This window comes from Melospiza melodia, chromosome 6 (genome assembly GCF_035770615.1).
Source record: "Melospiza melodia melodia isolate bMelMel2 chromosome 6, bMelMel2.pri, whole genome shotgun sequence".
Classification (NCBI taxonomy): Eukaryota; Metazoa; Chordata; class Aves; order Passeriformes; family Passerellidae; genus Melospiza; species Melospiza melodia.
Window position 1 is genome coordinate 74,574,065 of NC_086199.1, and position 24,763 is coordinate 74,598,827.

The following is a 24,763-nucleotide window of genomic DNA, read 5'->3' on the forward strand; positions in this document are numbered from 1 at the left end:
ATGGCACAGTTAGAATTGGTGGGGTAGAGAGCCAGGGATGGGGGAAGTCAGGGCGCTGGTCGAGTCCCTGTACCATGTGTGTGAAGTTGTCCAGCCCACCTGTGGAATGACTAGTCCAGATGAAAATGCTGTGCTGGGGTCCCTGCCATGTTGCATGTCATCATGCCTAAGCCTGAGCCGTGGCTTTGCACTTTCAGAATGCATACTAGGGCAAAGCAGTTATGGATCTCCTTTGGCAATGTCTGGAGAAAAAAAACTGTCTTTGTTGTGTTGGCTCTTAGCTATGCTGGACATGGACTCGCTTCCTTTTCCTACTGCCTGCCTTCACTAGAAATTCTCCTGCACGCTGTTTAACAAGTCTTTTACAAGGCTGCAGCTCTATGGTCTTGTCTGTCTGCTCCTGACAAGGGAGGTGAGCCCTTCTCCGGACGGGATGGCTCCCATGTGGCTGAAGACAGGGCTGAGGCATGCTGGGCTGTGCTGATGTAACAGGCTCCCTGCAATTTTCATTCAGATCTGGTTGGCTGTGAGCTGGCAGAGAGCCTCAGCCTCAGACACGCCTCCTCCTCAGATGAGGTCATCGCTGCTTTTTTTTTTTTTTTTTTTTTTCCCTCCCGTTTCAGAAATCTGTTGTGTATGAACGTTTAAGGTCAGAGTGCTAATTTCCACACCACTGCAAATCTCTGGGAGCAGGAAATCCTTGGTCTCTCTCCCAGCTGCTCTCTTTCCCAGCACCATCACAGACTCTGCTCTCCCTTTAAAGAGAGAGGAGGAGCAAAAGGAAGATGAATTTACCGCAGTGCATTTTATAATTGATTCTCTCATCCAGTTCAGAGAGGAGTGTTTGCTGGCAAGACATTGCAGAGCTTCACGGTCCTAACCCGAGTGTCAAGTAGCTCCAGGAAGAAACTCCAGACCCTGCTGCTGCCAGAAGTGGAACTACTCGCCCTGCCCAGTCGCTTGGTCCCTTCCCCGCCCTCCCCTCGTGTGCCGTGCAGGGATGCATCCAGCCAGCAGGGGACGGGGTAGGTTCCCTCGGCTGTCAGTCAGTAGGAGCTGCTCTGTTCGGGACAAGCTGATCGCGGAATAAGGACTGGCCCTGCGGAGAACAGAGCGCCGAGAGCTGGAGTGTCCAGCCCTAGCCCCGTACCCAGCCTGGAAGCGTGGTCTGCTCGGCATCGTCCTCCCTCCAGCCCCAGTCCGGTTAATCCTGCCTCATCTCCCGCGAAGAACTGCCTTCTAACTTCGGCGCCGACGCCAGGTCTGCCTGCACGTCGTGGGCAGCATGGGGGTTGCGGCATCCCCTCTCTGCCCCGGGGGCAGCCAGCCCCCTCCTCCTCTTCTTCCCACCGCCGAGCCCCGCGCTGGAGTCCCTTTGGCACAGCCTCTTCGCCATGTCCTGCCAGCGGCGGAGAGCCCTCAACCGAGTGCCTGAGCGGAACCGGCCCCAGCGCCGCGGGCAGATCCCGGCTCGGGGCGGACCGGCCCCAGCACCGCGGACAGATCCCGGCCCCAGCATCGCGGGCAGATCCCGGCTCCGGGCGGACCGGCCCCAGCACCGCGGACAGATCCCGGCCCCAGCTCCGCGGGCAGATCCCGCCGTGTCTCCGGGCTCCGCCGGCGGGAGGGAGCTCGGCAGCTCGGCGTCCGCTCCAGCCCCGCTGCGTGCCTTGGTGCCCCGGGTTCCTGCGTGCTGCTGGCAGCCCCCTGCGGTAGCGGCACTCGGCTCTGCCGAGAAATCTCCCCGCACGCACTGCCACCCACCTTGCTCACGGCTCCAGAAGAGGGCTTTTATTTGGGCTCAGAATCTGTCTTCTGTGGATCGGGATTTAAGAGCTCGGACGGTGCCTGGTTACAGTGGTGTATGAGTCTACAGACCCCGCGGTGCACTACAGAGTTAAAAAGAAACCTTGGATCTGTCACGGCGTGGAGGGCTAAAATAAACCCTATACAACCAGCAAACCCAATCCAGGCCTTCCTGCCTCCCTGCATCCAACTTTACACACACACACCCAACCGTGACAATTCCCTCCTTTCCTCCTTCCTTCAGCTACTGTAGGATGAGGCATTTTCTTCTATCTGGCTCAGGGTAAAAGCATACCCTGGGGGCAGCAACACACATCTGGCAGGGACTGAAAGGTTTTAATCCAGCCTCCACTGCAATCAACAATGGCAAATGAACCAGTGATTCTGAATGTTTATGACATGGTGAGTATGAAATACTACTGACTGGGGGGCAGTGGGGCTGGCTGGGGGTTCATGCTTGGAGGGCAGGCGCTGTACAAAGAGGAGCCAAGCACAGATCCCCAGAGAGGCTGATTCCCTCCCCCCTCCTCTTTTCCTTGGCCCAAACTCCTTATCCAAGCCTATCATCCTCTCATGTCAGTGTGTCAGAGATGATGCTGACCCGCTTCTTTTTTTTTTTTTTCTCTTTTTTTTTTTAGCGTTTAGCCTATTTGTCCAGTTTACAGGTATTGTGCCAGATTTTCTGCAGGATTTTTCAGGAGCAGCACTGGGTGAGGAGAGGACTTTTTAATTTCCAGTGCCCCACTTAAGGAAGAAAATGTGGTCACCTCTGTATGTGTTAGAGATCATTTTCCTTTAAGTGAACAAGCATTACCAGGCTGTGGGGTTGGGGTCAGGATTTCATCTAAAGAGGAGAAACAGCTGTAGAGTTGCAGTAAGAACATAATTTCTAATAATCTGGATTAATTCCTCATATGCATGAGATTGTGGTTAATAATGTTCTCTGAAGGTTAATTGCAGCAACAAGAGTAAGAAATTGTCTGGCGAAGTTTCAGCATAGAAAGGGGCATGGGCACATGCTGCTCAGCAATATTTCCTGAAAGTTCGCAGGGTTGCAAGTTTTTCTTTACCTCTTCTTGCAAGGGGGAATGTGAGTGGGTGTTTTTTATGCTAGCAAATCAGGAGGTCCAAATCTTGGCTCAAACCCCCAAAGAGAAGGCGGCTTGGCACAACTTATTTGCTTTCTGGTCTGACAGAAGCTGAGGAGAATCATGTTCACATGAGAAGTGTTTTGATGATTATGTATTTCACCTTTGTTTTTTGATTACCAACGAATGATTTTTAAAAAGTAGTTTTCAGATCATCCACAAATTTAATACAACTTTCTGGGGAAAATATGGCCTTACAAGGCCCAGGTGCTGACTGAGCTCTAAATATCCAGCTCCAGACCTTTAAGATTACAGCATAGATTTGCCAGGCAGTGACAACTTTTACCAGGAAGCCCACAGAACAGTGTGGGCTTCCCTGCTGGGGAAATCCAGAGAACAGACACCAAAGAGATTAGGAGTGGGTTGCTGTAAAAGTCAAATGTCTTTTTATCACAAGAATCGAGGGATCTTTGTGAACTAAAGCAGGTGGGTTGTTTTCTGAGGGAAGAGAGAGTGGTAAAGGTTATTTAGGTAGGACTGTATCTGCATTGGTGAGCAGTCCAGAAAGCACAAGTACAGTGGACTGAAACTGCCTCTTCCAGAGCTATTATTGGTCAAATTGAGCAAGTCAGTGTAAAATCCTTCCCAAGACTTTGGTCTTGAGTGTTTGTTGGTCAGTTGCTTAGCAGTCTGAACTGTGAATTCCTCCAAGAAGTTCTTCAGCCAACTGAACCCAAATAGGTGGTAGCTAGTCCCTGATAACAGGGGACTTACATTGCAAATGCACATGAAAGGGTTTATCGTTAATCCTTTGAGGAAAATAAAGGAGTTGTGTTGTGCTTTTATAATATCCACTGACTTCCTTGCAATTTTTTCAGTTTATTCTGCAGCAGACTATGGCCTAAGCTTTCCTCTCTCAGCCCCTGTTGATCCATCCCAAAGCAGTGGATGTTTCACCACTAAGCTGAAGAGATCCAAATACTGGATGGACATGGTCTTTACCTTTTTATGTTTGATTGATTGACACCAAAGATGAAGCCTTAAGTAATTAAGGCAGAAGGAGCTTGCTGTTCATAGTCACTGTGTTCTGAGATGGACACCCAGACACAGTGAACAGAACTGAGGTCACCAATTTACTTCAGACTGAGTAGTTTTTGCTGCTTAGCAAACCATGGAAATCATCATGTGTAAGTACTAACTCCATGGGTTAACCAGTCTGTACACAGAAACCAATCTATTTTCATACAGCATCTGTTTGACTACCACTGAGTCACCTGTAGCTCAAGTCCTACCTTATGACTACTGCAGCTACATGCTTTTCCATTGCTGCTATGATTTTAACACCACGAAGCCTGGAATGTAGCCATGCAAAATCTGCACTTTGTTACACTGTGGTGGGGAATTGCGGGGGAACTGGGAAATGAGCACATTTGCTTGAGTGACTGTTGGAAAACTAGCCTCAGTGGAAAAAACCCAACAACAACAACAACAAAAAGACAACTCGGAACAACAATTAACTGTGAAGTTAATGTGAAGTTCTGCTTTCCTGACAAAGAACGTGACCCCCGTATGGCAACTGGAAGCACTTACACTGCAGGAAAACTTATCCCTAGGGCAGAAGTTCAATTATGGGTTTTGTGCAGTTATGAAATAGCCACTCTGTGTAGTCTTGTGTATTCAAAGATTATAGCCATTTATCCTTTTACCCATTGGATATGAAGCAGGCTTCTTTAGGAAAAAAAGTACTGCTGTTTAATGAGGTGTTTTGCACAAATTGCTGAAGGAGGTAGATCTATTTGTAGGTTTGTTTTCTTCAGTATAAAATAATGGAACAAAAAATGTCTGGGTATTCCCAGTGTTCTGAATATTGCCATCAAAAGTGACCTAGCTTCACCATCAGCACACAAGGTGGTTATACCCTATCTCACGCCAAAGAGCTTGTACACTTGCGAAACAGAGCAAGTGGACTTTGCTGCTCAATTAGGACAATTTAAAGAGTAGATATGCAGGATACTGAACTCTGATTTAATGTGTAAGTGTGAACACAGAATAACAACATGGATCATGGGTTTGGTGACCCATGAATCTCTTTGCCAGTCTGAATTCAGCTCTTGCATGGACTTAATCTAAGCCATCTGCTGGTTGGAGACCTGCAAGAAAGAACTAGGTCTATAAAATCTGTGACAGAGTTTGCTCAGATTAGTCACTTACCATTTTCCCTTCAGAGGGACAAATCAAATTTCCTTTCATAACTTCTTGCAGCTCTCTTCCCTCCGGTCTGTCTCAATATACTGTTTATCATGGAGCAGATCTTACTTAGACCACAGGCACAGGGTTGACTTTTTTTAGGCAGGATATCATCCTATTCCTTCATCACTTTAAGGTTTTGTGACTTAGGTTGGAATAATTTATTTAGTCACTGTACATTAATAAATGTTGCCTGCTTGAATCAGGCAGGAGAGTAACTGCAATTATTTCCTGGGTTTAAATCTTTAACAAGCTAAACATATTCCACTAAAAATAGTTTTCTTGGAAGAGATTCAAGTTTGGGGGCTCTCATATTTTCAGCTTATTGCATAGCAGATTCATGCTATCATATAAGAGGCAAAGATATTCATATCACTATCGTTCCTCTTTTATTACAGCTGAGGTTGTCCTGAATTTCCCGTCTTTGCAGTTGATAACATGCAGAACTGTTTTGATCTATTGGCACTTTTGCTTACTCCTTCTGCTGGGGAAAATGAGCCCTTGGGATGTGCTGCAGAGGAGAATGAAAGCCCTGGTCAGCAGGGAGTCAGGGAGCAGTGATGTTCTAAGTCAATAGTAGAACTTGTGGTCTTGAAAGATTAAGTAATGAACGGTCACTAGGATTTTTTTTTTTTCTCCTCCTCCACATGTTGACCATACATTTATTTTTTGTATTTAACAAATAGAGAACAAAAGGCAAAATATTACCTTTGGGAGATTTTCATTAAATTCTGGCAACTCCTAATATAGATATATAAAATTAAATGCTTTGATTTTCCTTCAGATATTTGCGAGTCATCTCTGTTGAAAATTATTAGTCAAATCTGAATAATTTCAGTTCTCCAAAACACACCATTCACTCAAAGGTTTGCCATGTTCTTGGAAAGGCATGGCAGGTGTACCCTATTCTTATTTGCTCTCTGACCAGTCACAAAACTCATAAGAATTCCCTCTTCCATGAATAAGAACAGGCTAGGAAAAATCTGGAGTGTTTTAATCTTCTTCACAGGCTTGTTGTGGAAGTAAGTGTAAAGATTTTGTGTTTAGCATTTGACTCTATCACTGACTCTTAATTTATCTAGATTCTTATTCATTCTTCTGTCTTCAAATCATATCAAGCTCAGGGTACTGGGTAACAAAGCAGAATGGTGAGCTAACAGGGGCTGGGAAATGGGTTCCCCACAGTGCTGTAGTGTATCTAACAGGAGTGCTAAATGCTCTTTTTTTCTAGGAGTGGTCAGACATAGTGCTGCACAGAGGCGTGAGGGATCAGACAGCCCTCAGGTGCTTGCTTTATGCATCTTCCTGGAGGTTTGAGTTGGCCTGTGCTGATTTTTTGCTTGTTTGGTAGGACTGTGTTTAGATTATTCAACAATGCATATGCTGCATAATGGGTTCAGGGTTTGTAATCACTCTTGTGTCATACTATGATACTTTCTGTTATGGGCCCAAAAACTTTCTGGGAAGACTCTTGGTTAAAGGTCAGAGAGCCTAAATAGACCACTGCTGAGAGTAAGGGAAAAGAGCAGAAAAAGCTGGATAACAGCAGAGTCCTGAGCCCAAGGTATGAGAGGTGTGTCCAGACTGCTTCAGTTTTCTTGGATACAACAATTCCCAGTGCAAATGCTCCTGACTTTGGAAAAAAACCCTCATTATTTTTTTTTTTTTTTAAAGAAAGGTGTTATGGCAAATTTGGTGGCAGTACAGTAGATGTTTCAAATAAATCAGTCTGAGCAGTCTGTGAAGGTGAGGAAAACTAGGCTTTGTTTCTGCATCTCTTTTCCTCCTAGACTGCATCAGTTTCATTTGCGTGACAACAGGGTGACCTCAGGCAGGATAGCAGAGTGGGACTGTTTCCTTGCTCTGCTGGAATGCAGGAGCAGAGGGACAAGAAAAGCAGTTTGGTGATGCTGAGCACTGTGTTGTAGTCAGTGCCTGCTTCAAGTCTGTGAGATGACAAAGTGTAACTAGACATCCTTCCCCTCTTGTCTCTTTGGAGAGAGGAAATCAATTGGAAGAAGAAGAAAAGATTAAAAAACTATTACAATGAGCTGCAGCTGAGTTCTTTCCTTCAAGAAGAAGGAATCCAAACATGTCATCTGATTTAAATCAATTAAGGAGAAAAAGAGGAAGTGGCATGGCCCAAGTTAATAAGTCCAGCAATGAAATGTGCCCATTTATGTACAGTAAGTGAATTTTTGTTGTCTTAGCAACAGCCTAGCGATGTGTTATCCATTGGGGGAGCAGTCTGTTTGGATGTTGTCAGGGTGACAAGCTGGCTACCTGTCTGTGCTACTGCAGATCTTCTCCAGCACTGCAGCCCTGTCACTGACTGCTGTGTGCTTATGCATGAGATGTCTAAAGGGCTGTCTCTTGGCTGCACACAGGGCATTGCTCTCTCCAGCCCCAGCATTTATCCCATCAGCAAACTCGCTGAGCCAGTGCTCTGTTGCTCAGTGGACTGACTTGAACTGACTTATCCAGGGCAACACAGGAGTTGACACTTCTGCTAGTCCTGCTTGCCTTAGGAAAACTGCTCCCCAACATGCTCTCCTTTACACCAGCAAATGTAAGAAACCTGAGGAGAACCTAGGAAAGCTAAAGACAGTGTTAAAAAATGTGTGGACTCTGCTTCTGGAGCAAAAGCCTCATGGATCCTGTCATTGGCCCACAGTTCCCACATCAGTGCTCTTGAGTTGGTTCCTGCAGGTGACAGTCTGACTTGGTGTCTCTAAAGCACTTACTTCAAGCAGTCTGAACCCTTGTGGGGTCAGGAGACTCCTGTGCAGGATTTCAGGTGTAAGGCCAGGGGCTTAAAGTAAGGTCAGCTCTAACCCAGAGATATGGAAGATCCAGAGTTACTTTTGCTGTTACTGGAAGCTGTTCTTTAACCCATCCACAGGCAAAGCCCCAATCCCCCGGCCTGGCTCTGAGCAGCTCTGAGAGAAATGATTGCTTCCTCTTGAAACCATATGGAAGTTGGTTTCCAGTGATTTTTCTCTGGTGCTTTTTGGGCTTTCCCCTTACAGAAAGGCAGATTCCTTTTAGAATATGACACTTCTGTCAGCAGGATTTAGCTTCTGGCTCACTAGGCTGTCAAGGTTCCTAATTTTACTTGGCTATTCTTTAAAACAAACAAATAAGCCCCCAAACCAAACAAACCCTTCTTACTATTGATGAAAGCTGATGTGTTGACAGTACTGGAGCCTGTCATTCTCCTAACAAATAAATTTATGCTAGCAGTAGGAAAGCAGACCCTTCTGGCTCTACATCCCTACTACATCCCTAGCTGAGCTGCTCTGGTGTCCTGGCTCAGCTGGTCATCCAGCTTGCTACTCAGGCAGCCCACAGGGACTAAGGCATGCATGCAGTGGGAGCCTCTGCAGGGGAGAGCTGAGCATTAGTGAGCTACCAAGTTGAAACAGCTGTCAGATCCATTTCCAAGTGTGCTGATCAGCAGGTATATGGTTGTGCATTAGTGCAATGAACTGAATTTAAATGGGTGTCTTAGGGCTGAAAGCTATGTTAGTGACCTGAACTGCCCTCATTCTAATTCTCTGTTTGTTTCAGTCCCTCTTGTTCCTGTCATTATGCCAAGATGACGTAGCTGGAGCTGGGGAGGGAGTCAGAGCCCAATCAATACAAAAAAAAATCTATATTTTTGCTGGGGAAGAAAAAACGCAAAATTTTCAAGTCTAATGATTCTTTCTCTAACAAGTGGACTCAAACTGTTAGGAAAAAAAAATATTTGCCACTGTTCTAACAACCACTGGATGTTTTTGAGCATGAAAGATCCAGGGCAGAGAAAGCAGCTGAAAGCATTTCAGAGCTTTATCTATCAGCCTGTGAATCTGTGAGACTTCTCATCTCAGAGGAAAATATGAGGCTGCATCCTAAGGTTGGAAAATTATTTTAATTGGTAACTTAAATTTTAAACAATTCATCTTAAGGTGTCTGGGAAAGCAATGATAAGGGAAATAGAAAATCTGGGAGAAATAAATGATCCCTGATAGGTGGGAATGCTGATCTACAGAAGCAAGTGTCTGATGCTAGAAATACTGAAAGCATTTCAGCCTGTTTAGTACATTCATTGTGTGTGTGTCAGCATATGAGTTGAATGCCATGTGATTCCTGATAGATCCACATCTCTGGGAAAGAGAGGACCTGGCACAGTGTGAGCTCTGATTATATGGTTTGCTGAACCTTCAGCCTTGGATCTGTTACTTTGCTTTCCATATGGTCATACTTAAACCCACAAGGAACTATCAACCCCTTTGCTGTTCTCTTCAATATCTGCTAGTGAGTGACTTATACTGGATCCTGATGCAAGAAAATAAGCTTCCTAGATGCTGATTGCTGCCTTGGGGTTTAGAGTGTACGAGGAGCCCAATGTAGCCTTCCAGAGAGAATTACAGGCTTTGCCATAGGTTAGCTTTCCCTACTTACACAATGTTCTCCTAGATGTCTGTTCTTGGCTCATCTGTGTGTCTTGCTTTGTTTGGGATTACTTGGAGCTGATGAATTTATAATTGCCCTGTATTTGTCATCTCTCCCAGCTCTGGACTAGCCTGGTGAATGTGAGAAGTGACAGAGAGGAGTGAGATGTTAACCATGGGATTAATCTGATAAGTCATAACCTCTGTCATTAACCTCTGCTTTTGGGTAGCACCTGGGGCAAGAGTCTCAGCTTTCTGCTCTAGTTCCATAAGAAGAGGCCTAGGTTGTGGGTATTTTCAGGCAGGGCTTTGTTGCTTTCTTAGCAAATCACTTTTCTAGAAAACAAAAGGCTCTACCTAGCGAAGCATTAATATAAAAGGATGTTTTAGGATATTTGGCTGACCTCTGGATTTCTCTCAGGAAAGGTTGAGGTATTTTCCCTCATAGATCTTCTATCATACCTATCAACTTTGAAGAGATGCCTTGACTATTTCAGGGCATTTGAGATGGCATGAAACCCTCAGAGGTTTCATCATGAGTGCTGCTTATGTGCTGGGGTAGTAACAGTACTAGTTCTGTGTTTGGCTGCTACCATTTAGTGTGCTGATGCATCTGGGGTGACAGACACCAGGTTAAAATCCCTGGGGGTGTCAAATACAGCTGCCTCTTCACACAGGTCTGCCAGAGAAGCAGACAGCAGGAACCTCTGGATTTGCTTGTTCTGGGTCTCTTGTGTGAAAATATTTCTGTATTGTTTGAAATGCTCACTTAGCAGAAGAGTGTGTATTTCCAGTGAATCCTAGCTGTTCCAGGAGGTTGTCCAGGCTGGAGCCAAGCTATAGTGCTACTCACACTTGTTCTGTGGTCCACTGAACATGTATTTTGTATGAAAGGAGTCTATTCCCTACTTTATACAATTCTAAAACTGCTTCACCACAAAGGAATGAGAAAGCTGGACTCCAGATCCACTGTGATAGATCAGCCAGGCCGCTTCTCTCTGAGACAGGTGGAGAGCCAAATTCCTTCTGCCAGGCTGAGGTTGTTAGAAAGTTGGTTTGTACCCTCCTGGACAAGTGTTTGGCCTCTTGATTATTAGGTACAAGCAGAAAGCATTTGCTCCTCCTGGGAATTAAGAGGTCAAGCTTGCTCTTCCCTCATCCTACTTGTTTGTTTTCAGTCAGGGCATTTTTAGACAGATGTCAGGCTTTGTTGTGCTGAGAGGATCTTTTCTGCCCTTCCTTCCTTACCTATCTACTAAGCCTGCAGATTCAGTTACATGAGGAGCTTTTTTTTCTGAGTCTGTCCCAGGACTAAGAATTCAAGGGCTATTATGCCTTTAGAGCAACACTGAGATGGAGACATTGTGGAAAGGGGGGAAAGGCAGTGCTGAAGGTTTCCAAATCTGTGGAGGTCAGAGCTAAAAAGGTGTGTTCCAGGCTGAAATCCACCCACCCTCTGTCTCTAGCTCTAACATTCATTGTTCTTGATTGCAGTACCATTTGCTGTACTTTTATTCACTCTAATTTTTATGGCTGCTTGTTATCCAAGACAGCTGGCTGTCTTCTCTTTGGCAGTTCTTTGGATGTGGAATAGACCTATTTTCTATTGCTGGAGCACTGTGCCTTGTGTGCTGGCTACTGCAAGAATACTGGGGGACAGGGCATTGAGGAATAGGTTGTACTGAATTGAAACAGAACAGATGAATTCCAGTGAAAGCCAAGGAGAAACAGAAGCAAATTAAATAGGTTCAGTTCAAGCTCAGGTGTTCTTGGGACCAGAAGAAAGGAAATACTGTAAATCCTTTTTTTTTTTTCCCTTATGTGTCTCATAAACAAGAGCTGTGACTTCCACAGGGCAAAAGCCTCTGGAAGGATGAAAAAAAATGCAAACCACATGGATCCCTAAAAATTTCAGTTGTTTTTATTGTCTGGGTCAAATTCTGTCTCCTCCCCTGGGCAGAGTGCTGCTGGCAGGAGGTGTTCTATATCATGGTAGCCAGAGGCCTTGGCAAACAGGCAGGACACCCCTGGGGGAGCAAGGGGGGACAGCCCAGAGCTCATCCCAGCCCTGTGTTAATTAAATTGGTCATACATCCCCCTGATGGCTGAGCGTGTGCTCTTCTGTGCCTTGTATTCAGGCAGAGCTAATAGGAAGGAACCTGTAATCAGAGAGCTGAATTGGGAGGTAAAGAATGAATGGGTTTGGGGAGGAAGAGGCTCCTTACACATCTGTTTTTCAGTTTTTAACTGCACAGGATCAACTAAAAGTTTTTCAATACTCTTTGAAGCACCCTCTACTCTTGAGAGAAAGGCAAGGAAGCAAGCTGGAGTAAAGGTGATATTCTACAGCTCACAAGTCCATCTGTGGCTTTTCAAGTGCTGTTTGTAATATGGCATGTTACTGAAGTGCTTCAAGGATTCCCTTTGTTATGTGTAATTACTCTGAGATATGCAGTTCAGTGCCTATTGCAGCTGCTGTTCTGACTAATTTTAATGTGGTTAAAGCCATTCGTGGATCAAAGAAATTTATGCAGATGAAATTTTAAAGCTAGCGTAAAGAACAATTTAATAGTCTCTAACACATCAGGTACTTAAAAATCCTGTACTTGGTACCTCTGAACTTGGATTTTACCTCTCATACCCAGAGGACTTTGAAGCATATTTCTATCTGTCTGTTACCTCTCCTGAGATCTCAGAGGTGTCTCATTAAAGCTGGTGTTCAAGACTATTAAATACATGAATGCAGCTTCTAATGATGCATCTCATTTAGGTGAGCTTGACACCAGGAGCTGGGAGGGATCATTGCTGCCCTGGTCCCCCAGTGCACGGGATAGTGAAAGCCACCTGGAGAAGTGCAGGATAATACCTTCTTCTGTGTTGGAAGATACCAGCAAAGTATCTTGAAAAGGCGGCTGACTTCCAGGGGCACGCCAACCTTGTCACCTTCTTACCCTACCAATCCCCTCCCTCCCTTCTGCAGATGGGAAGCATCTGTCCTTGAGCTCTCAGTCTCTCCAGCCAGTTAATTATTAATCATCACAATATCCCTAGTGCCAAGCATCTGAACTGCCCATGAAGCACGGAGAACTATTTTATCAGTCAAGTCAGAAAGTTTTAGTGTTCTGCTACTCATTATTGTAAAGCTGTTGTTCTGTCAAGGAACTTAAGCACCCAGAAGTGATAGTTATCTCATCTGAGCCCACACCAGATGACCTGGTACTAGCAGGGGCAACAAATGTGCAAACTGAGAAAATGCAAGAGAAAGTTAAGCTTCGTTCATGAGTCTGGCAACAGAACTGGAGCTGTACCATTGCATGGGATGAGAACTGTAATGCTACTGCAGCTGCTGGTATATTGCCCATTATGAACACCTACCTACTAGAAACATACCTCAGTATTTAGCTCTCTAAAAGATACCTGCTGGGCTGCTAAATCCTGGGTGCCACAACTAATTTTCTGTGACTGTTGGCTGGCTGTTGTGCCTCTCTGTGGTACGATGCTGCTTGCCATTGCTTAGAATCAGAGAGACACTTGAGGTTGTATGAGCTCTAGGACTTCCCTGTGCTCTGATTCAGCTTCTGTGCTATTATAAAAGAGAGATGGAGAAGAGACAGACCAAAGAAGAGGCATGAAAGAAGAAAATTGCTGAACTCGTCTCAAGGCTCTTCTTCCTACTGGGAATATTCAGACATGAGAACCTGACCCCCAACTCCTTCTAGCTGGGACAATTCTAGTGGAGATGGAATGGCACCAGCACTTCATTTCTGGTTGAGGCAATATTCCACTTTCCTGCTACCATTTAAAATCCTACTGTGGGAAGCCTTGGGTGTTGCAGCTGAGTGGACCCATTAAGACAGGATGATACACATGGCTTAAATTGTGCTCTTTAGGATCCCTAGGATACCATTAGCTCCTCAGGTACCTCTATGCTCTCCTCTGCCCTTCTTTCTATCCCAGGATGCTGCCATGCAGATTGAAAGAAATTATAGTGCATTGGATAGCATGCTTTTTTGTCTAAGTAAATTGATGATTGAGCATCAATAATTAGCACAGCAAGGGTCAAGCTCACTCTTCCTTCATTCTTCTCTAAGATACTATGTAGAAGACCAACTCTTATTTACATGTAATAATAGATGGTGATATTTTTTTTTCCTCCTTTCAATTCAAACATAACATTGTGTTCAATGACACCACAATGTTTTGTGGAAAGTACAAGTGCTTTGAACATGTGGGAATCAAAAAGCTCTAAACAGATTGTTTGATGCTGCCAACAAAGCATGTCCTTGGACTCTGGCCGAGAACAACCAAACCTTCATTTTGAGTAAAGCACTGGATGTTGAGAAAGGTTTGGGTATTTCTCTTAGTTCTAGTTCCCATCTCAATTGCATTTCTAGCAAGCCACTTCAATCTCTTTGCCTTGAGTCATCTCACCTGTAAGATAACCTATTTATGGGATGCTTAGGTGTTTAACACTCTGCTTTTTTGGCACCTGAGATGTAGCTGCCTGGGTGGGAACGACTCCCATAGGGATGGGAGGCAGCAGCAGGGTTTCTGGGTGTGAGCTGAGGGGCATCCTGCTGGCTGCCTGACCTGTGTCTGGGTGAGCACGTGCCCTCCTGCTCCATCCCTCCTGCCTGCCCTGGCAGCTGTTCCTGGCCTTTCTGTCAATGGGGGGGTGGTGGTCCCAATCCCTGTTCACCAGAGCCTGCCTGGTGAGGATAGGGGATTTTCTGAAGCAGTCACCTGCCACACCTGCTGCCCTCTGGCCACAGACAGCAGATGAAGTATTTAGAGACAGCTGCTATTTCTGTCATTAGCATCCAGACTTCCTGGGAGAAAACTGCTGAAATCTGTGACAGCTGAAATCTGAGTCAGAGGAAGCTTTTTACTTCAGCATGCACAAAAGCAAGGGGAAAGTGGGGGAGGGAAAAACAGAGCTCAATTTGCTATTCATTTAGTTCTGTCAGGAAAGCCCAGGCAAATCAAGATGATGGTGTGCGAATTGCAAACACGCAGGTTGCAGCATGGTGGATGTTGTTCAAGGGATGGAAGGTGCAGAAGAGGTGGGTGAGAAAACCATGCAGCACGAGGGGGCTGTGTGCTGTGCTGTGTGCCAGGATACATTAGCTCCCCCTGAGCAGCTCTGTGCTCTGGCCCTTGCTGATGGTACTGGACAATTTAAAGCAAATGTGTCTCCATGCTGTGTTGCTGTTGCAGGGGGTGGAACAGGATACCCAAGGGATCTGCTTAGCCTTTCCCACTCCAGGGCATGATCCTTTCTCAGTCTTCTCCAGCGTACTTGCCATTATTTCCCTGGAGAAGGAGAGGGCTGTTATTCCCAATGTGCAGCTGAGGCACCAGCTTGCAGAGAGGCTGATGATAGGACAGGAGGAAGGGAATGAAGCTGTGTCAGGGGAAGTTCAGACTGGACATTAGGAAAAAGGTTTTCACTGAGAGGGTGACTGGCCACTGGAAGAGGCTCCTCAGGGAAGTGGTCACAGCACAGCCTTGCATGTACAAGAAGCGTCTGGACAACATTTTTAGTCATTACACTTTAGTTTTAGGTAGTCCCGAGAGAAGAAAGGAGTTTACCTTAATGATCCTTATGGGTCCCCTCCAATTTGAGGTATTCTATGATTAGATAACTTGTTGTGCAGTCCCTTGGGTTTTGATGTGGAGTTAGGATTGTGAGACTATTCTTATTCTTCTCCAGATGTAGCTGCTGAAAATGGTCTGATTTCTTTTCAAGGACTGTGTTAGATATTTGAAAGCAAAGTTTTTTACTGCAGTTTCCGAGTTTACCTGTGCTCTCCTTTGGCAGAGTTCAGACACCTTCCAGCACTGAAGGGAGCTGTGGGTCAGAAGCACTCTTCCAGCACTCAGTCTTTTCAAAATGAAAGTGCAGATCCTCTGTTGTTATCACGATTTCCCGTTTGAAAGAAAACTCCCAGGATTTAATGTCGTACTGTGATGCCAACAGGATCAGAGATGGTTCTTTCCAAACTGATTAATTTGCAGAGCATCTCTGATGATACAATTCAAGAAGCTCTCTGAAAAGGTGTCACTTAGTAAACAGGGTAAATGAGTCAGAGCACGCACGATTAGTGCTCCCCTTTCCCCCCCTGGATAAGCTTTGGACTGAGATAGGAGGAGGTAAAGGAGAAACAATCACTCCCAGTTCTGCCCAATGACTTGACAACAGGATTACATTCATGTTAATCCATCAAAATTTATCCTCTGCTTTACAAATAAAAACAATTGCTCTAGACAAGCCTGAAGTCTTTATGCTGGTGTGTTTACACAGGGTATAATTTAATTTGATGGCAAATAGATTTGAAGGTATTCTTGTTTATTCTTGGACAAAATAAAATGCTACCTAGGATTTTGGGGGGATAAGAACACGGGGGTTACAGGAGGTGATGTGGTTAAGCACTGCATGCACATATGTGCTCTGGGGACAGCTTGACAGACTGCAGGCTTTTGGAAAGAACTAGTGTAGCAAAGGAGCAGGGGGGAGAAAGCATCTGCCAGTAAATAGATGGATAAAGATGTTTTGTGCTGCTTTTAAGGAGCACCAATCATCTTTTTAGCTTTGACAGGTGGCAGTGGGGCAGGAGGGGAGGAAGAGATTCAGAGAATTGTGTGGGTGGTGAAGAAATTAATCCTAATGAATTGGAAGAGCAAATCCACAGTGGGCAGAAAGCTTTGGATTTCTGCCCTGCTGGATATGAATAAATAGAAGAGAATCCCTTTTGCACGCAAGAGCTAATCGGGCAATTACAGCGTAATCTCAAAACCTTTGCTTAAATTGTATTCTGACTACCAAAGTGTGAGGCAGATTCTCTCCCACAGGTTCACAAGGCTTGCCCAGTCTTTCAGACAGATGAAAGCTCATCTTTGAAACACCTCCCCTCCTTGTATTTCCAAAGTTTCCTTTCCATGTTTTTGTTCCTATTCACAGAAAAGAACACAAACATAAGAACTGCCAAACTCTTTCAGACCAAGGATCCATCTAATCCAATTTCATTATTCTTCCCTCAATGCCTGCTTGTGATCACAACTGGGAGATGGAGCAGCACAAGCATATATGACACTTCCTTCTAACGCATTCACACATTTTTAGCTCTGGGGCTTCTCTGAGCTTGACCTCTTCTTCTTTACTAGGCCTCCAAAGCTCTTTCTTCCATTCAGTTTTCCTGAGCAAATGTAACCTTCTGTATCAACAGCCCTTGCTGGTAGCTTGCAGGTGTATTACTTAGTGGTGAAAAGCTAAGTCCTCTTCTGAAATACTCACTCCTCCTACTTCTATAAAAATAAAACTGGGAGGTTACAGCATGGGAATCTCACCAGTTTTATTTTGGAGGAAACAAGAAAATTCTGATGGAAAGATTAATTTAGTTTTTTAACAAAAAAATTGTGGGTGTCCTGTTTGAGTTCTCCTTATGCAGCTTTGCTGTCACTTGGCCCTAAAGACTTCTCTTCTGACCTGTTGAAGGAAGGATTGAAGAAATAAATGTTACTGGAGAGGCTATTCTTTTAATTTTTAGGTCTGTCTTTCTAGAAGTGAAAATGTTTTCATCTGCTCTTGAAAGCACAGGGTCTTGAGACAATTTGACTGAGGAATGATCAGTGAGAGTGCTGCCTGCTGTGCTCTCTGCTGGGCACTCAGGTTCTCCCATCCCTAATTTGTGTGTTCATGATGTCTAAATCTTTATTGTGACTGCACTCGAACTAAGATTTGAGTGCCACAATGCTAAGCAGTTCCACATAGAGCATCGGAATGCTTCCAAGATCTTGGCTATTCTTAAGGCTTTAAAACTCAAGACTGATTGCTGTTTACTTGAAGCATCTTCCAAAGGCTCACTTGTGACATGAATCATGTCATTATTCTCCATCCCATCTCTCTGCTGAACCTAGCTGACATTCTTTCTCTCATGAGTGTTTTTCTTTAGGACTGGCACCAGCGCAGCAATTCAGCACCAGGCTGGTCTTGCTCATGTCTGTTCTGCCATCTGATCACACAGATGAGGAGCACGTGCCTTGCTAGGACTGAGCTGGAAGGGAAAGCAAAGAAAATATTTGCAAACACGGGTGCACAAAACCCATGGTATAAGTGTTCAAGTGAGGTAGAAACCACAGCTACACAATTACACAAAATAGAAATGAAGCTCATGTCAGAGTAGGTGATCTTTTTGTTACAAAGAGAGAGGAAAAAGCATGCATTGCTGGCTATTTTCCTCCATCCAGCACTGTTTTCATACTTGATTACCTGGACATTGCTGCTGCAGGGTAGCAAACCAAGCTGTGTGTTTACCCTTGTTGTTTACCACTTACAAATGCACTTTGGAGGATAAAGTAAGTTGAGAGTTAAGAAAATTTCATCTTCTCTAGCTTACTTGCTGAAGAGGGCTGTCTTCTGAGCAGGCTAATTATTGCCACAGAAAGCAAAGGCATTCCTAGGGATTCAGCAACACACTTGTGTAAGTCATCATGTTCTGGAAGAGGAGATTAGGAGAAAATTGTTCCTATAAGGAATTTTGCCAAGGACCAATCTGCAGTGCTGTACCTTTGGTGCAATACTGGGCTTGTTTCTAGGCTTGATTACTAAAATAGCATATGTGAAAGGAGATTGTTGGATTTGTGCAGTCTTGGACGTGTTTGCATATTGCTAGCCAGCCACCTGATGGAAAGCAGAGGGTTAAAATACTGCTGTTCTCTAAGGCTTTGTTGTACACATACAGACTGCATTTATGTTTGCAGACGTGGTGCATGAGCAAATATCTCCTGTTTGCTTGTGAAGTTTTCTCAATGTTCTCCTGTGGAAGGAGGTAACACTCTCCTTACAGTATGCCGGTGTTTGCCTTGTCCTGCTGTTGATGATTCATTTGTGATACCAACAATGAGCCTTAGCCATGAACTGGGATTCTGTCCTATTTCACAAAGACACTTGGTAAATAGGAGCCAGAGAAAGAGTTCTGGCTCCAAAGAGATGATGAGCTACTTCTCTAGATCTGATAGGAAGCATGAGAAGAGAGATTGGTTTATGAACTCCATCTGGTGACACTAGCCCCTCCAGAGATCTCCCAGTCATGCAAGCAGTCTTTTGGTCATGATGCCCAGTTTTATATTATCTTGGGGATTTTATCCCTTTGTGGTCTCTTACAGTAAGAGAGGCTAAACAAGATTATTGTGGTGTTAAAGGGAATCACAGTAAAATGAATTATAAAAATGCTACTCATACTTCATAGAGTAAATGGAACTTTCATATAAGATGAAATATATCAGGCTGGGCTGCTGATCTTATTTGTTTGATGAATCTGTTTACCTCTTGCATGCATCCATCTAACTTGGGAGAAGGCAGATATATGGAGTGGGAACTGAATGGTCTCAGACCTATCTATTCATCACCTGCATGACTTTCATTGCTAGAGTGTCCAGATCACTTCCCTGCTAGATAGGAATAGAAATCTTTTTTTTCTCTTGGTTTACTGGGTAATTAGCTTAATTTATGGCTTTATGATCATTTGTATTCCTTAGCTTGCATGAGTGAACTTACAGAAAAGCAGCTCAAGGGAACTGAAATCCACATGTGCTGTACAGTACCCTCAATCACTTCTGCAAGGCATGTCTGTATCAAAGGTGAGACCAACTGAATGGGGTTTTGCCCTTGTTCTGCACCATGGATCACCTTGTTCACCTTGTTCACCACTCTGGAAAGAGGGTGATGACATTTTTAGGTCTCTGATTCCCTGAGAAGAATTTCTGGGTCAGTATGGAATATGAGTTGTGTATAGTGTCCTATTATGAGCATGTGCTCTTATTTCAGCTAGTAATCAAAATGGGGGTGTGCTTGGAGTGTGCTTCTTCACTTCCAGATATAAGTTGCAATCTGCTTTTGAGAAAGTTGACAATGGCTGACTTCCTCAGGCCAAATAAGGCTTTGTTTTTCTACAATAGATATCTAGGCATCTAGAAGGGTCCAGATATCTTAGAATACCTTCTTCTTAGAAGGGCCAGTCTATGGAGGCAGCTGAATCTGAGGGCAGAGGTCTTAGATATTAGAGGATGTTGTGAGCTAGGTGAGGCATCACAGTGCTTACCTCTTTCTCCTACATCAGCCTGGCCACAGTTCAGATTAGATGTCCGCTCTGCATGCAGGAGAAACATTTGGCAGCTCTCTGAGGGATCTGGCAGACAATACCATTTGCACTCCATGGCACAAATATGCAACTCTTTCTCTTTTCACTGAAGCAAACAGGAGCCAAGATGTAGTTGCAGTATCTAATGGATTTTTATAGAAATAAATACTAATGGGGGTGTTGAGGAGGAGACAGAGGGAGGAATATTCCCAGAGAAACTAGTTACATAAGGCACATTCTCCTCTTTGGTCTTATTAAAGTATTTCCTTATCTTATCTTTTCTCCTTCAATTCCTGATTTTACTGGGTGTATTTCAGATGTGGAGATACTGTAAGATGCAAGTCTGTGAAGGAAGCAGTTGTCTGAATCTCTTGGGTCATTTCAGATCTGTTTCTAGATTTATGCAACATAAAGCAGACTAGCACAGAAGATTTGCTTTAACACAAGTGTAAATTTGCTATTGTGCCCAGAAGAAAGGAAATATTTAGGGCAGCCTGAATGCTAGTCCAACACATGCTGTGCTGTTTACGAGGTGGGGGTAAGGAGAAGAAAGAAAGGACAACTTAATGTTTTCCAAAGAAGCTTCACTGTCAGGTTCATGCCTCTGTCTGTGCAATGGTGTGTGTGCCCCTTGGGAGAAGCAAGCACAGAGGCTGTCCCTTTGAAGGGACAAACACCTGCATTTTAACCTGAAGTGGTTTGCACACAAAACAGTATCTTCATCGTGCCAAATGTTGTTGCCTCAATGCCACACAGTGCTGCCAACAGCCACTTCTGTCTTTCAGCAGGAGATGGCTGTTCAATGCTTTTTGAGCTGCACATCCAGTGCTGCCCATTAAATAAAGACAGGGAATTCTTGGGGGAAAGGAAAAAACAACAAAAAAAACAAACTTCCTGTAGTCCCCACCCAAACCAAAGCAGAGTACATTACATCAGAGTTGTTAAGACACTCCCACAGCTTTTTAATTTGTTTAATTTAATTTAATTCCCAGCCACAGTGGCATGCTGCACATATTAATCATTCTGTTGCATCTTCATATGGGGGGAGCAAAAGTATCCCTAAAACACTTTGTCAACATCCAGTAGGTAAATGCCAACAATAAGAAATTTCCCCATTTCCTAAGCTATTCATGTTTACTATGTTTGGTAATTTTAAATAGTGTTACAATCACTCAGCAGAGAAGCCCTTGGGTCATGGGTTATAAACAATTTTCTGTCTGAACTTCCTGACTGCTGTTTCTGTATCAGTTTTGTGCCTTGTAGACAATAATTATTCCAACAACCCATTTTGGCATTGAGTTAGGTCATACAGTTACCCCTTCTTGAGACAGTTCCCTTCTCAAGGAAATGTTCCTTGCTTTACTGTTTTATTTTTTTTCCTTCTTCAGACCAGCAGAAGTGGGTTTTGAGGGAAGATGTGTTTGAATCTCCACGCACAGCAGCATTTTATCATTTCTATATTCAGGTTTCTGAATATTTTCTGTTTTATCTCCTAAATTCTAATCTGGAGGTATCACTGCAATGCGATTCCTCAGTAGCTGTGCTGAGGAGGAGCAGAGAGAGAGAATACAATTATGGCAAAAATGCACATGTATCCATTTACCTGTAAGAGGTGCAAAGAGATGAGACACTGGATGACATTGGCACTGTATTTGAAGAGTTTTATCCAAGACAGGACAAACGCTGTAGGGTAAAAGGACAGGTTGCTGGCTGCAGGAATCTGTATTTCCCAGTGTTTTTCTAAGCTAAGCTGCTTAGGCACCCTGCCAGCCAGGCAAGGGCCCTGGAACCTCTCCAGGAAAAACCTCAGCTCACATTGTGAAAGGGTTTCCCCTATCTATGCTGCAGAATAGATTCTCTTCTCAGAAGCTTGGAGACAAATATTGATTTTTTTTTTTTTTCTTTTGCAGTAGCAAACTATTGTTAGTGGCATGCAGTCAATTTCTCTCATGGACACTATGAGGTATTTTGAATGTGTGCCACCAAAGCCAGCATGGAGCATAGATTGCTTAGTGCAAGCAGGCCCTGCCATGCTCTTCTCTGATCTGCTCTTGGCTCAAAGGACAGGCACAACTGGCTTTGGCAAGTGAATGGGAATGAGACTGAGTGAGAATTTACACGCCTATACAATGTATAATTTTGATTCTACACAATCCTTGCACAAAGAGAAAATCTGGGGAATCTCACATTTTTTTTTCCTTTTCTTGTAAGGATCCAATTCACCTGTGGGTGGGTTTAACTCTTGGCTATGAGGTGCTAATGCTGCCATTAGGAATCCCCAGGGTGAGTCCTACTTTGTGGATCTTCATCCTTATTGGGGGTTCTCTTTACCTGAGTGTGGAGGTCACACTGTAGTGGAATGGGAAGGTCTTCCATTCAGATTGCTGATAATGACGGTGTTGAACACTTCAGGGTAGACGGGAATTGGAAGAAGAATTTTGAGGATCACAGTTTTGAATGTGAATGTAGTGTCGTGTTGATGAAATTTCAGTTTTGACCTGGTCTGGAGTAAATCTGTGGTATGTCCATAGCAGAGCAGGGAATCCCTCTCAAATTCTTGTTTGGCATCCCAGCTGTGGAAACAGCACAGTGAAGGGTGTTTGAAACTATACTGTAACTTGAAAGAGATTAGTGTTTTGCATGTTCTCATTAGAAATGTTGGTGTGCCTGGGGTAACCAAAAAGCAGGTATTTGTGTTTGCCCAGGCAGGAACATCCTGGGCAAAGGAGGGCAAGTCAGTGAAGAATCAGTGTCATATTAGCATTTGGCTATCATGGAAGAGAAATTCAGGAACCTGAGCAGGGATCTAGACAAGCCTTTGGAAGGAAAGTCTAAGCTGCTGGTTTATTTGGTGGCATGAATCTCTCACTCTCTTCTGCTGGGCAGTTTACACGTGCATGCATCACTTTGATGGAGAAGTTATGGCTGGTGATTAGGGTGTTCATCTTGGCTTTGAAACATTGAAGTTCAGATTTCTGCTAACAATCTGTCAGAGCAGAGATGAACTGTGCTTTTCAGCACAATTTTTGAGGGATATGCTACAGCTGCTTGTCAATCAGCTGTTCTGTGGGGGACCTGGGGTGCATGGTACCTGCAGCCCAATACTCTGAGCAAAGCAGATGCTTTGGCCTGGGCAGGACTGATGAGTCAGCTGGATATCAGGATGGGTTAGCTTCTTCTCTGGGAAGAAACACTGCTACAGGTCCACAGAAGACAGCAAAGGATCCTTACCAACAAGGAAAAGGAGATGTTAATGTTTCTTGGTCTGAGCAAGGCCACAGCACTACTCCACATCTGAAAAATCATTTAACAGCCCTATTTGTTATTACAGTTCTCAGTTACATCATTTCTGCAAGAGGAAGGACAGAGAGCCCTAAGGCTGTATTGCTGACCCTACCAGATATGTCAGAGCCAAAGCATCTGCACTGTGCTTCAGACAGCTCTGATGAGCTCCTGTCCAAGCTGTTGGGTATTTATCTCCCTTGCATTTTTTTTCAGCTCATCTGAATCCTCTTTGATGGGAAGCCTACTTATTGACAGTCTGGGCTGAGGGTTCACAATACAGATAGGTGTGTAGTGTCTGAAATACACTCAGCTAAGAATGTTAGCAGACTCCTTGACATTAGCAGAGCAAAACAGTTCAGACCATTCAATACTCTGTCTTGTACAGGCACATTAAGGCTTTCTCAATATCTGGTTTTGAGTCATGCAAATGTTTTCTTGTTCTTTTTTTGCTGCCAGGAATCTTCTAAGCACTTAGTCAAAGTCTCTCTTTTTTTTTAAAGTATGTTGCTCCTACTTGAATCTTTTGTGTCATTCTGAAGAAGTATTCTCCCATAATTCATGTCAGCCCTTCAAATGTTTGCAGATTTGTCATTTGCAGTCATTGCTTTGCCAAGCTATTAGTGCTTCTAAATTAATTCTTATATGTCAGTCTTGCTACTTCCCTGATCATTTTGCTGCTGTTCTTTTTCAATACCTCTCAATTTGTCATTGTGAATGCATCTAAGGCAAAGGTATTGTTACTTCCTTAAGTTTCTAACACATGTGACTTTCTCAGGCACATTCCATGAGTGAATATATTTCAGTGTAATCCTGCAAATGGATGTGCTTTTTTTCATATGCTTGAGGTGAAGAGTTTCATAAAAGTTGTCCAAACTTAGGGGATACAGCATGTAAAGGGGTGTGCAATAGCATGGATAATCCTTCTTCAGGGCTGCTCATAAGATTACTGTGTGGGACATGCTCTTGGCACTGGCACATGCTCCAGCAACCCCTCCTCAGTGACTTCTGCTTGATATCCCCAGTCCCACCCTGGCTCACCGAGCTGACTCCTTCAGGCACAGTCAGTAATGAAGTTTAGGGAAACAGGTGGGGGTTGGAAAAATGGCATGTTGCTTCTTGTGTGCTGTAAACAGTCTGCTATAATTGCCGTGTTTGGTACACAGCTGAGATGGGCCATTAGTGTGCCTGGTGTGACGAGCCCTCGGCCTGGTGGGCTGGCTTTGTGTGAACCTACAAACAGAAGAGACAGGGATGGTCATTCTGCAGGGACAGGAAATAGTTGTTTATTTCAGCCAGCAAGTTGCCCCATGTCTCTGTTTGTGAGGCAGGTTCTCCCTCGAGCACTGAGACATGAGTTGGATGAGTGCTGGCTCTCCTCAACAAGAGAACTGTGTTTGATGCAGAGCACACCAGGTCAGCTGCCTTCAAACAGCAGCTTCAGATGAGCATGCCTTGAGGCCAAGGATGCACAGCACTCAGCTTGTAAACACCTCACAGATGTAGCTGCAGGAGGGAAGCTCTGCTCAGGACAACACCTGCCAGCAGCATAACAGGCTAGAAAGGATAAACAGTAATGGAGAAATAAGAAAATTGCAAGAGACTTTGAGTAATACGAGTATGCTGAGCTAGAACTGTGCCTACCATTTATAGGATGAGGCTGTAAGTGGAAGTGCTGGAGGTATCCCATTGTCACAGCTAAATCTTGCTTGTGACTTTTAATTAAAATATTCTGAATACACACAAAAGTTAACTTGTGAAATGC

At 44.2% G+C, this 24,763-nt stretch overlaps 1 protein-coding gene across 2 annotated transcripts in view; it reads left to right on the top strand.

The window, feature by feature from the left end:
• The first annotated feature begins 740 nt into the window (after positions 1 to 740).
• LOC134419658 (deubiquitinase DESI2-like) overlaps positions 741 to 24,763 on the top strand; it is a 49,352-nt gene continuing 25,329 nt past the window's right edge. Inside the window, exon 1 of one of the 2 annotated variants that reach the window (XR_010028097.1) lies at positions 741 to 2,208. Coding sequence is in view for 1 of the 2 variants with exons in the window: in XM_063159212.1 (XP_063015282.1) it covers positions 2,170 to 2,208 (39 nt within the window). In the remaining variant the exon portion in view is untranslated. The remainder of the gene's footprint in view (positions 2,209 to 24,763) is intronic. The other variant, XM_063159212.1, reaches the window with a different exon arrangement.